Source organism: Borostomias antarcticus (assembly GCF_949987555.1).
Source record: "Borostomias antarcticus genome assembly, chromosome: 5".
Lineage (NCBI taxonomy): Eukaryota > Metazoa > Chordata > Actinopteri > Stomiiformes > Stomiidae > Borostomias > Borostomias antarcticus.
The window spans coordinates 12,567,049-12,581,229 of NC_140238.1; the positions used below are offsets into that span (position 1 = coordinate 12,567,049).

Below are 14,181 nucleotides of genomic sequence, written 5' to 3' on the forward strand. Positions count from 1 at the left end.
GATAATCATTAAATGATTCAAGATATTTCTTTATATTTAAATAGACGTCAGTCTTTTAACACTCAAGCAAAAATAATTAAATAAACAATTCACAAGGGCTTCCTGTTCGGCTGTGTATGTGTAAAGCATTATAATCTATGATCCAGACGTGTAAACTGAGTGCTTGTAAATTTTAACAAAATGTTGCCTACAACTTGTATTTCATTATGAAAACATTTGTTTCCTGCTCTTCTCTCTCAGTGATGCGTCACGTCATACACAGTCAAGGCAAGCACAGGGTCAGCCAGCATGAGCAGCACCCCTGGGTGTTCTGTATACTGTACTGTGGATATACTGTAAGGGCACAATGGTAGGCTGTTATTTACAGGAGCTACTGTACCAGACACCATGAAAGTTCCCACCTTTTCAATTGGCTTGGGACCTGAACCAGCAACCTTTCGGCCTACTAGTCCAATGCTCTAACCACTACGCTACCTACCAGCCGCATACTTGTACTTCTTGTAAATCAATAAATCTCAGTTCCAATTAGCATAAATAATACCATCATAACTTTTAATGGGTCATAGATGGCAGAAACAGAAATTAAGAATGTGTTTAACAGAGGGGTATAGACCTTTCGTAGTTACTGTTGCTATGCCCCACAAGCTTTGGAGCAAGTTAATAAAATGTCCACTGAACAGCACATGCCTGATGATTCTCTCAAGGACTCCTGACAATATTGCTGTATGTTGTTTGTCAAATGCCACTACGTTGTCTAAGAGAGTTCTACAGAAAGGCCTGAACTACGTGACACAAGGATATGTCCATGAGATTTGGATTTAGGACGGAGCAGGTGACAACATATGAGTTGATGCTACAGTAGGTGTTGGCGATCTATGCGGAAGGCACAAACACCTCACAAACTCCAGATTGAAATTCATCAGGACAAAGTTGTGGAGTCTGACTGCACATGTAAAGCAGGGTGAGTAAACTGCGCTGCTGTAAACTGATGTATGGAGGGAGGTGTGGAGTATCGTACAGATGTTTTCTTATGACATTATGGTGCAGCAGCCTGCAGGCTGGTTTTCTGTATGTTTTAAGCCATTTTCTTCAAAGTAATGTGTAAATTATGAACACATAACGGGACAAGCTTTGATTGTGGGACATCAGAGGCATGGTCTTAAGAAGTCAGGCAACCGTTTTGGTTATTCTCTGCGTGGTTGACAGGTTGGAAAGGTCTATTCTAGTAAGCAGGTTTGAATAACTAGCTTGAACTAAATTAATCAGATAATTGATCTCAGCATAAACTGTAAGCTTAGATTATATAACTGTAGGGGGGTTTTATTCTGAGATGCTTTGTAATAAGAAGCAGGTTCTGTTTGCGTCTGATTTCAATTCTCTGCAAGCAATTTTCTGCCTGAGTAAAAGAGGTGGGTGCAGATGTGTGTGAAGTACATGTGCTCTGATGACAGATGTGTCAGAATTCAAGATGTGTTCAAAAAGTCAGGCACAGACATAAAAGGAGCACCTTTATAATTATCATTATAATTATCATCACTCTTCCTCTCAAAAAGATCAAGTTATGTGTACCCGTGTCCTATGCTTTTGAAGCACTTCCACACAGCTCCCTATCGTCTTTTTCGTTTTATCTAGTTTTCTTTCATCCCTTTACCTTTAATAAGACAGTTTTTAGGTAGTACAAATGCCTTGCACCATACCCATACTGCAGCACAACCGTAGCACTACCTCTCTTGTGTATTATAGTTTAAGGAATAGTTTGAGCTATTATTTGTAGTTTACCTTCAGTTGACATTACTACATTGTAATACCTGTACCAACATTGTAGTGTAGTGTAGTGACATCGGAACACACATTACATAATACTATGATTTACAGTAGTTTTTCTAACACAACATTAAGTTGTCCTTATACCAAATTCACATACTGTACCCCTTGAGAGTAAATAATTACAATGGAGTACTAAATTCTGACATGAGTCATGCTGTAGTCCAAACTGTGCCCAAATAAGGAGATATGATTTTACATGCCTCTACCAAGGTCTGTGTTAACATAGGATTTATCCAGATGGATGTTCTGCCCTATACTGTAATATTGCTCTTACAATTACCAACATCTTTTTACCATCTTTTGAATTCTGAAAATTCACGTTATCACAAGCTCCGCTGATGTGGCTGTGAACGCGGGCTCAAGCTAAAGACTAAGGGTGCCCGAGCCTTTGGGGTGGAGGCCTCTAGGCTCTGGAATGCACTCCCACAGGACTTGAGAGCCTCGACATCTGAGAACTCTTTTAGGAGACAGTTGAAGACTCACCTTTTCAGGTAGGCTTTTGGCCATTTGTAGCTCAACTACTGTTTTTCTTTTCTTGTTGTGGTTTTTATGTCGTAGTAGGAGCTGCCTGTTTTTTATATGTGTATTTGTATTTTATATCTGTATTTTGTATGTGTAATTTGTATTTTTACTTCTCTACTGTGAAGCACTCTGTGCACTCTTGCTGTGAAGAGCGCTATATAAAGGTTTACTTACTTACTTACTTACTATGCTTGCGTAAAGTTTCAATTTTATCCATGACACGCAAGGACACAACAACATCACCTCGCGTAGCCTTAGGTATAACTCGCGGCAGCGTATCTCGTGCTAGCAAAGCTTACATAGAGTAATAATGGGCCCTTGCACTATCTCCATCATTTAGCTAGCTCCAGTAGCTAACTAGCTAAAATCACCATCCATCCACTTTTATTCAGCTCCGCTATGGCCAGCTCTGTGAGTGATGTAGCAAAAGTGCGACTGATGGCTCATTAGCCGCTAGTTGGCTGTTAGTAAATTGCTTATTAAAAATAAATGATAGACATAGCATTACAAAAAGATAATTGTGAAAAAAAATCACAAATCTGTATTTTTTCATAATACAATACAAAGGATGTAACCCACAGTTACCATTAGTTACGCCTTTCGATAAAAAAAATAAAATAATAATAATTCGCCACAGACTTTCTATCTTTAGATCCACAGAAGTTGGAGATGCTAATATTGGCCTACAAAATGAGGACATCACTTTTTACATAGTAATTAATGTCACCTTAAGTTACATTATGATTAAAGGATTAACATGGTAATTCAATATAACACTTTCCAGATATCTTTAGGCAACAACAAAACAAATGTGTTTAACTATTTCAGAATTCATCCATAAAAATTATTTTAAAATATGTTTTTATAGGTCTGAATCTGCCACTCAAAAAGTTCACTCACTCAAAACTGCGCGTGATTCATTACAACTGATTGACAGTTCTCTGAGCAAATGACCAACTGGAATCATTATGATTGACAGACGTGTGCCCCGTTACCATAGCTACCACCGCTCCGAGCTAGACAACAAGAGCTAGATCGCACAACAGCCAGATCAATAGCCATTTTTCTAGCTGCTAACCAGGGGCATTTACAAAGTCCTTAATATTATATTAACCCCCAAACATTATAAAGATACACGCTACCTAACAGGCCGTATCCTCAAATTTGCATTAGGCCTATTTGGGAAAAGTACGATAAAAGTATAACGACGACACGTCTCCCCCACGACACAGAGGAAAAAGCACCCTGCAGCCGGCCACGCAAGCTTGGAGGCTTGGGCTATTAGACTAACGATATAGCTTTCAGCCAGCTACGAACAGTACCTATTTAGTCAAATAATTGCAATTGTGGGTCTTGCCAGAAGACAGATCATTTGCGCTGTGAAACCGACATAACATCCGCATTGTTCACCAGTCTAACGTTATTTATCTTAGTAGGTGTCCAACAAAGCCAGTTGAACACTGAAACGTTACTGTTCTGGGTTCAACATCTGTCAGTTGTGGTGATGTAAGGAATCGAGCGGAATACCACTGCAATAACTGATTGGTCAGATCAATTAAATCATTATAGCTCATTTCACATACAAAGGCAACACAATACATTTTGCAGAAAGGGGCTGGGGATGTAGCCTACATATAGGCTAGCCTACTGATCCTACTAATATGTGGCAGACTGCATGCGTAGCGCAGCGATTCAACATAATCGATGAGTTTGGAGACAGAGGGCCGTGCACCACCACTCCGTGAGCGCAGCGGTCAAGGGGTATAGCCTACTCCGGAGTCTGGAGACTAACAGGTCATGCAGTCAATAGATCTCGTTTTGAATGTTATTGTAATGCCCTCTGGTTATAATAGAATATCGCTACTGGAGCTGTTTAATCCCAAAATGCGCAATGCTTCCTGAAGTTGGGTCGGATCGAGGTGCTGGGATGATCAACATTATGTGGAGCAGTTGCCACAGTGATGATAAGCCTTACACAACTTTCAGAATGTTTTGCAGAATTACAATTATTTGGAGTTGTAAATTATGAAAGGAACATAACTTGACTTAATATCTTCACCTCCACCCACCCTGAAATGTAGTCATAATTTTAGCACAGTAGCCTCTATATGCACATCACAACGCTGCAATACAAGACCTTAGGACAAACGATTCAGTACACAGCAGGTGTGTTTGATCAAGTTAAGATCTCAATGTGAGAATAAATAAATGACAAAAACCCGCACGGGTAGGACTACGTCTTTATTTTCCGAGGTAATTGTTGCGCATACAACATGACATTAAATTAAGACATAGGCTACTTTCTCATAAAACAGGGCGGTGTTGTAACATATTTATAATATCATTAGGTTACATTGGCTGCAACCTGTCCTCCAGGACCTGCACACCTCCAGAGCCCTGAAGCGCGGGACCTGGACCTCCCGAGTCCCAGGATTGGAAATGTAGTGATCTGGCTACAAGAAAAGAGGGCAAATTATAAAAGCGATTAGTAATAGCATCGTTATTTTGCATATACAAAACAGCATAAATTACAACAATAGGCTATTTATCAGTAAGTCTACATTATATCGAATGAAGTTTGAGCGAGAGATAATCGGGAGATTCTTGTGGAGACAAACTGACTTATATCCAACTTTGACTTCGTAACGTTGCCTATTGTATTGGCCTATACAACAAAGCACGCTCACAACAGTTATGGTAGGCTATCACTTCGGAAACCTTACAGCACAGTTTGCACCTGGTGCAAGTAGATTTGATGCCAGGGAAGAGTACAGTATGGTGCGCTGTGTTTCTGCCATTGCACAGGAGGGCTAACGTTACCAAAAGCAAATGCATTGAGAGCTAACGTTAGCATGCTAGGATAATTAACACAGCTAGCTGACATTCCAAACATTAGGCTAGCTAACGTCAACATGCTGGATAAAGACAAATAGCTAGCTGGATCAGACAGCTTTTTAAAAACTGTTGCCAATTACAGCTAACGTTATGGTTCGTTTATCTAACATTAGCTAGGTTGGCTACTCAGACACGGAGATCATGGTAAAAACTTCCCAATATGTATGACAACCACAAATACAATTAGGCCTATAAAACGTACAAATTATATAAAATTAAGAGACTGCAACTATTCAATTATTCTCAAGATGAGAAAGGGTTCAGAGCTGCCTTACCATGTTGGATAGATGGTGAAACGGCGCAGACAGCAGGTGCGGGAGGCAGACAGATTTCTGTTGGAGGCGGTGCAGGGGAGTGGAGGCGGGATTTTCAAACTTTAGGGTGACGTCAACAAAGGGAAAAACGTCACGAATTCGGAGTATTTTTACCCCGAGTCAAATTGGACTGAAAATGTTACGCATCCAGTTTCTCAAAAACGACAAAACGGATATATTTAATGTTTTTATTGTGTTTCTTCAATGTCCTATTGTGCAAATAGCACGTTCAAACTCAAAAAAAGTGAAAATTACCATGTTAATCCTTTAAGTGCCTCAGCGACGTGTGAGGGAGAAAGGTTGTTTTTGGTTGTATGTGTGGGTTTGTTGGTTGGTTGGTTGGATAATTCGTTCTTTAGCAGGATTAAGCAAAAACTACCAGACCAGTTTTCCTGAAACTCAGTGGAGGGGTGTAGCATGGATCAACTTAGAACCCATAACATTTTGGAAAGGATCAGAATCACTGGGCGGATCCACAAATTAAAACAAAACTTGGCTGCCCATACTTCATCTGCATGTCTTACCATACTGCCAGATAGCACAGTGGTAGAGCACAGGACTTCCAATACTGGAGTTGCCCACTCTGACGTGAGTTTGCATCCTGACAGGGACATTCCATTACTGCAACTCTATTTTTTCATGTTTAAGAGAGTATTCCATTGCTTGACTACAAATGGTCCAGAGTGCAGCAGCCACGCTTTTAACTAACACTAACGTAGAGGGTTACCCCCATTTTACCCAACTTACATTGGCTTCCTATACGCTGCAGAATTCGAATCCTTTTAATTAATTAATTACTTTCAAAGCACTAAATGGTATGGCTCCTATCTATATCTCTGACCTTTTAACAGCATTCTCGGCACCAAGATTGCTTAGGTCCTCTTCATAATTCCCACGGTCCAGGCTCAAAACAAAGGGGGACCATGCTTTTTCTGTTAGTAATTTTTCTGTCTTTTTCTGTTATAGTAACATAGTTTCTAAAGAAATCATAAACGTTCCCACTGGGGTTTTGAACTGACGTTGCCTGGGTGGCTGGGGTCTCTCAGGATCCTGTTGGCCTTGGTCTTGCATCTTTTGGAGTATATGTCTTCAAGGTGGGAGAGTGGCCCCTCCAGGGTATGTTCAGTTGACCGTACCACTCTCTGTAGGGCCTTGTGATCCTGAGAGCTGCTGTTCCCATACCAGGTGGTGATATTCCCAGTCAGGATGCTCTTGATTGTGGATGAGTAGAAGCTCTGTCGGATCTGGAGCGCTCCGAATTTCCTCAGTTGTCAGAGGTGGTACAGTCTTTGACGTGCTTTCCTCACAACACCTCACCACCTCTCTGCTTCCTCCCAAAGTCCACCACCATTTCCTTTGTATCGTTGATGTTCAGATGAAGGTTGTTTTCCTGACACCACTGGGTTAGGACCCTCACCTCCTCCAGGTAGGCCCTCCCATCATTGTTGGTGATCAGGCCTATCACTGTTGTGTCATCAGCAAACTTGACATTGGCATTGGAGTCGAAGGTGGCTGTACAGTCATGCGTGTACAGGGAGTACAGTAGTTGGGACAGCACACAGCCCTGGGAGGCTCCCATGTTGAGCGTGAGGAGGGATGAGATGTGGTTGCCTACCTTCACCACCTGGGGTCTATCTGACAGGAAGTCAAGGATCCACTTGCAGAGGGCGTTGTTTCGTCAAAACCCTGAGCTTGGTGTCGAGTCTGGGTGAGGTTATAGTGTTGAAAACTGAACTGTAGTCAATGAATAGCAGTCTCACATAACCTGACATGTTCCCCTTGCTCTTGTCTAGGTGGGATAGGGTGGTGGGGAGTATGTGAGCTGCATCTTCTGTGGATCTGTTGGGTTTGTATGCAAACAAGTAGGAGGTGAGGAGCAGATGCGTTCATTGACCAGCTTCTCAAAGCACTTCATCACCGCGGAGGTGAGAACTACCAGGGGGTAGTCATTGAGGCAGGTTGGTCTTGGCTTCTTCGGTACAGGGATGATGGGAGGACTTCTTGTAGTATATGGGGACGATGGACAGGGCCAGAGACAGGTTGACTATCACTGTGAATGCAGGAACCAGTTGGTCGGCGCACGCCTTAAGACCCCCCCCTGCAATACTATCTGGTCCCGCGGCTTTCCTGGTGTTCACCTGTTTAAGCACCCTTCAGACATCTTGTTCAGAGGGAATGAGTGCTCTTCTTTCCCTTCCGCTCTCCTCCCCCTCAGGTGCTGTCTGGCTGTTGCTGGTCTTAAGGCATGCATAGAAAGTGTTGAGGCTGTTCACGAGAGCAGCTTCTACATCTCCTGAGGAGAATGGTTTTGATGGACTGTGTGGTTACTGTGGCTCTGTAGCTTTCACGATCATTTCAATAACTTCCTCTGTGACTGTGTTTATATCCGTGTTGTCTTTTAGCAGTATTCAACAGTTGTGTTAGTCAACAGTAGTGTTAGTTACCCCATAGCACGTTGTGTAGTGCAACCTGCATGCTGTTCTCTCAATGTTCCGTCCATCGGTGCACCTCTCTCATGTCCAGTCGCTCTTTTCGTAGTTTGTTTACATAGGCAGGCCACGTGAAGATTGTGGAGTGATCGCTGTTTCCTGTCAGTGCTGTGGATTCGGCCCTCTATGCCCCTTTGATTGGGGTATAACAGTGATCCAATGTTTTTGATCCTCTCGTGGCACAGTCTATGTGTTGGTGGAAGTTAGGCAACACAAAAAATCACCAACTACAATTAGCGCAGCATTTGGGTCGCAAGATTAGTAGCTGTTCAATGCTTCATGGAGCATGGAGAGGGTGGAAGACGTCGCCTGTGGTGGAATATACACAGCCACGATTATAACCGAGGAAAACTCACGTGGGAGAAAGTGCGGTCAGCATTTTATAGGAATTCCAAGTCAGGCAAGCAGTGGCGTTGCAGTGTCATGGTGTTCTTCTCATCACACCATTTCTGCCTCTCAAACCTCTCATAAACACCACAACCAGTTACATCACCAAAAAGCTTACTCTTCAATGATGCGAGTGGCCAATATTTATACTGAGGAGTGAGTTTAACCATTTCAACAAAATACATTCATGGCCGGAGGTGTGTGCTCTCTGAGCACCCTTTCTAGTTACAGTTGTTATGTTTAATATGTAATATTATTCAAAAAGTACAGCATAACATACATGACTTCTCTGTGAACAAGTTACCTTGTCATTGACCAGACTTTTGCCATCCCAGGCCCAGCCTCTTTTGGTGAAGTAGTTGACTGTTGCAAATTCGATGAGTGCAGAGAACACAAAGGCATAGCACACAGCGATAAACCAATCCATGGCAGTGGCGTAGGCAACTTTGGGCAGCGAATTGCGGGCACTGATACTCAGGGTCGTCATAGTGAGCACTGTGGTAACACCTGCATCATCACAGGGAAGAGAAAACAATAACAAACATATTGTTTGGTTATTTCAGTATACATAGCCTAGTACTACTTCATGTACTATTGCAGCATGGCACTTTTAGATTGACTGAACTATAGCTTTAAAGCTACATGAGATAACTCTGCACTTTGGCAGCCCCTCTGGTCGTGATAAAGTTGGCACGGCGTTTTAAGAACCACACTTCCCACAATCCCCCACTCACTCGCTGTAATGAAGGGGAAACATGATAACAAACGCGCGTGACTGAATTGGAAGATTGTAGCTACTTTCTGGAAGGATGGCTTCAATGCAGGTCTTCTTTCTTTTATGTGCATGTAGATCGTTTCGCGGGGCGAAGTGTTTGTTGTTTTCCTGATATTGTGACACGCAAAACATGTCACTTCTGTTTCCACCACAAGATTTCCCGCAGTGTACTAGCCAGTACATCGAAATTCTAAAATAATAAATTCACAGGGTCTCATGCAGTCTCGTGTCACGAAAATGATTTTTGAGGTCTTGCTAAGACCAATTCATAAACTAATAGCAAGTAAAGGCGAATATTGAACCATAAAAAAAATATCTAATTGAGCTTTAAGCACATTATATTATGTATGTACATAAAAGTGCTAACAGCGCTAACAGAAAAAATACTTTGTTCATGCAAAGAAACCCGTTGTACATTGAAAGTACTCTCAAGTGTAGCGGAAACACCTGTCGGTATAGAGTGCAAGCGGCTGGAGTAGATGTAACAACTCCAGGGGGAGAGTCTACTGTTCTATGCTGATATGACACTCAGTCATACACACACACACACACACACACACACACACACACACACACACACACACACACACACACACACATTCATGCTCTCACAAATGCACACCGATACACATACTCCCCCACATGAAGTTTACTTGTCTATGTCAAGTGAGACTAATGAAAGATGTGTTGTTAATAGCAGGGGAAGTGTTCTTATTCACTTCAAGTAAAGTATTTCACGCAGGCCCTCCACATGATGCCTATTACAACATTGGGTGCTGGAGGATCACACCCTATCGATCCCCAATGCTTTTAGAGGATAATGTGGTTTCCTTTTCATGTTCTCTCCACTTCATAGTCACTGCCATAGACCCACACCAGAGCAGACTAATTCTACTTTCCTAATCGCGCACACAAACAAATGCAAGCACAGGGACGTGCACAGATAAACACGAGGTGGAGCTAAAGCACCTGCCCTTTGCCCTCTGGACAAGGCAAGTGCCCTTTTGAAAGTTACTTTTTAGGCCTACTGTATGTGGCCCATGGTGACATTGATCGATTCTCGATTAAAAGCGTGTAATAATAATGCCCCAAAATGCGTTGTAATTTTGCCAGCCCCCCCCCCCCCACACACACACACCGTGCCCCTCCCCTCCCTCTCTTCCGTTGTCAACGGTAAACGCGAAAAGCGGACACAAACGGAGGGGCGCTACTCCTTCACTGCCCTTTCCCAATCCAGAGTGCCCGAGTGATAACCAGCCAGGTAACTAACACATAAACTAAACAAGTGTATTGTTTGCCCCCTAAGCCTCAGTTGCAAAACTATAACTTGCATTTATTTGTCTCTGTTGTGAAGTAAGTCTCATCCAAACAGCTGAGCATAAATTAGCCGACTGCCCACCTGCCAGGCTAGACGCTAGGATTTAAATGGATTTAACGTAATGATGACCACCACACGACCAATGTCGGTCGAATTTGTTGTTGGTACAGCATGTGAAGCTATCAGTATACTTAAGCTCGCGCGACAATAATAATAAATAAAAAAAAAAAACTCTGTCATCACCCCCTCCCGTCGACAGCTCGCGCGACAATCAAAATACAAATGATCCGTCAGCACCCCCCCCCCCCACGTCAACATCTCGGCGCGCAAGGTGCCCTAATTTTTTACTGAGCACCTGCCCCCCAAAATGTCTGTGCACGCCACTGTGCAAGCATGTACACAAAGAAAGTCATTACCTCCTTCAAATCTGTAGACTAAGATAACACAGATAATGAAATGATTTTGTTTGCTTATTACCCTTATGGCTGTCACTGGATATGCTATTTGTTCTTTTTTAATCTTATTTGTGGAAAACATCAAACTACATAAAACATCATCACACAAGCTACTGTAACTGGGGGAACATAACAATCAGGTGATGTCCTGTGGGAATATGTTTTGGAGGCTGGAAGTGGCGATAGTATTAATAATTTAACTAGGACAACACCACAATTCCAGCCTTTATAGAACCATGATGACCATAGGAAAACATAGAAAATAGCTGATAAAAACATTCTCTTGACTATTTCATTTAACTGTATGTGATATTTCAGTTCACAAACAGTTTATCCTTGTAGGAAAGTTTTAGGGAAAACAAATGCAGATTCTAATATTGGCCTACAAAATCACTTGATAGGTTTATGTGGTTACATAGTAATTAATGTCCCCTTAAGTCAGTTTCATTATGATAAACTGCCACCGCCCCAGCAACGCTGCAGGGTGAGAGGTTACGTTTTTGGTTGTGTATGTTGGTTGGCTGGTTGGTTCGTTCTTCAGCAGGATTACACACAAACTACCTGGCTCTAATGTCTGTGTAGTGGTCCGTTTTGGGTAGGCTAACATTAGGTGGACAATCAGTCTCATAGCAAAAGAAAATCACAAATGTAGCCTAATATTTTCTTTGTTAATAAAGATTCCAAAACTATGATAACCATCGTATTATCCTTGTTTAATGTTGTTTCAATGTAGACCTTTTCTTTATATCACGGATAGTCTAACAAAAAATCGCTATGACACTATGCTGATATGTCTCTAGTTAGCTAACGTTACAACATTGTTTTAAGGCTGATTTGTGCATGACAGTCCTGCATTTGGACACATTTCCATGTCACATTGCCCCTTTTGATAACATATGAGGGACACTGGAAATGTAATTTAAGTCGAGCAGCGAAGTTGCTGCAGACCAGCAGATTAGAGGACCTGATGACTTATCGGTTTTGAAGGGGTGTTCATACGGGAAGATTCTGGTCTGAGGGGCAAGGGGTAGTGGCAGGGGCACGGGCAGGGATAGGGGATTAGTCCTTAGTGTGGAACGGGTATTTTCAAGCCTTAAGTTTATTATTTCCCCAAGATCATCATTGCCACCACATTCACTAGTGCTTTTGTTACTTTCTTTTGACACAAACGTGTCAATTGCGACCGGATTTGTTAAATGTTTTATGCATGTATTGAGAAAAGAACGGTATTAGCCAGTATTTTATCTTGTTTTAACCAGTTCAGGAACATTATGTTCGGGGCAGGACGCAAGAACCGAAATGTTAAATATTGGTTTTGCTTGGAATAAATGAATTGAAAAATAATTTCATTTTTAAGCCCTGCTCCAGACTATGCGAGCAGAAACCAAGATTATTAAAAAAAGCTTACCAAAAACAGTCCTTGCTGGCACAGATTCACGGTTGAGCCAGAAGGAGACCTGGGACAAGATGACGGTCATTATGCAGGGGAGGTAAGTCTGGATGACAAAGTAGCCAATCTTCCTCTTCAGATGGAAGTGGGCTGTCATGACTGTGTACTCGCCTGCAGACAGGGACAAATCACAGTGATAAATGAATAACCATGACAGTATTATCCAAGGAGCCAAAGTGGAGACAGTCGTGTCCTATAAATTCCTTTGTGTCCACCTTGACAATAAATTTGGCTAGTCCACCGACACTGACTTCATCTGTAAAAACAGTAAATCCAGGCTTTTCCTGAGGAACTGTGTTCCTTCGATGTGTCAGCAAAATGCTATCGATGTTCTAGCAGAGTCTGTGTGCTAGGGAGGGGCCATGCAGGAGGGATGCTATGAGGCTGAACAAACTGATGAAGAGGGCCAGCTCCAACATTGGCAAGCCACAGTGTAGACAACCGTCCAGAGGGGGCTCAATAAGAAAGTAAGGGACTTTAGACTTGTGCCCCCTCTGGAGCAAACAAGCTTGTTTAATGTACATTTTATTACTTCAAGGAGGTCCTTCATACATGCAGCCATGAGACAACTACTCAACCTGTATTCTCTTTCCATCCAGAGCCAGAGTAGACTGTGTAATGAAGCTCACCTGTGTTAGATTTGATTGTCTCCGTTCCTACAGTTTGACCCAGGAGGTCGTACTGGTTCAATCTGGATCCGTCTTCGGCTACCTCCACAGATTGCGATGCATTTCGAGTCCAAATATAAGTCACTTCTGTCATGGTGTACGCATCTGTTAGAACAAAATAACAACAAAATGTACATGCACACTACAAGACAAAGGACTGATAGAGAATACATGACAACTGCAGTACAGTGATCTGCTAAATTAATGATTAACAGAATAGAAGAACTTTGTTATTCCCAGTATACTTGTTTGGGAGATTGTGAATACAGTAGGTATGTACAGTACAGCGGAACACTGCCTCTAGCCACACACACACACACACACACACACACACAAAGTACTCTACACATGATTGTACTACATCAAGTAATATAGAACAGAAATGGGATTCCGGACGTTTTCATTTTGTCCCTAACATCAAAGAGATGAATTGAATGTACTGTATACAGTATAGCCGTACACAGCAAGACAAAGATGATAGAATTTGACAATATTGTAATCTACAGAGATTACTGGTTTCTAATGTCTTAGAAATTAAATACAGAGCCTCTACAAAAGCACTGCTCACAGAGAGGGAATGGCACCCTGGATGAACAAGTTAGGGATATACCTATAGGAGGAAAGGCTATGAGATCCCACATTTAAAAGAAGATGGTTTGTTTGACGTAATTAAGACAATAAAAAAAAAAAAAAAAAAAATGGTTTGTGGATTTCATCTGTACAGTAGATGGCCTTCTTAACATTAAGGGGTGCTCTAAGATTTTCAATGTTTAGCTTGTTTTTGCACTTACTGAGGGAGTAGTACTGAGGCGTTTTGATTAGTTTTTGGGAGATTTTCTGTGAGTGTGTGTGTGTGCCAGTGTATGTCGTCATTCAAGAAGATTCACACTTACAACTGCCAAACTTCAGTGGGCAGGAGTGGGAGTCCATGGGGAAGTCTTCAAGGTGCATGGGACACTCAGCCTGGACGGTTAGCCTGAGATTACACAAACACACCGATACAGGAGTTCACATCAGCACAGCACCTCAAATACACTCTTAGTGAATTCTTATATTGTTATATACTACCCTGTATAACCTC

The 14,181-nt window shown here is 42.1% G+C and overlaps 1 protein-coding gene across 1 annotated transcript in view; it reads right to left on the reverse strand.

The window, feature by feature from the left end:
* The window catches only part of gabra2a (gamma-aminobutyric acid type A receptor subunit alpha2a), a gene marked incomplete at its 3' end in the record, with an annotated part of 57,088 nt that overhangs the window by 26,906 nt on the left and 16,001 nt on the right, over positions 1-14,181 (reverse strand). Inside the window, exons 4-7 of the mRNA XM_084438914.1 lie at positions 13,994-14,076; positions 13,062-13,205; positions 12,391-12,543; positions 8,739-8,941 (exon numbers count right to left, since the gene is read on the reverse strand). Of these exons, the coding sequence (XP_084295040.1) occupies positions 8,739-8,941; positions 12,391-12,543; positions 13,062-13,205; positions 13,994-14,076 (583 nt within the window). The remainder of the gene's footprint in view (positions 1-8,738; positions 8,942-12,390; positions 12,544-13,061; positions 13,206-13,993; positions 14,077-14,181) is intronic.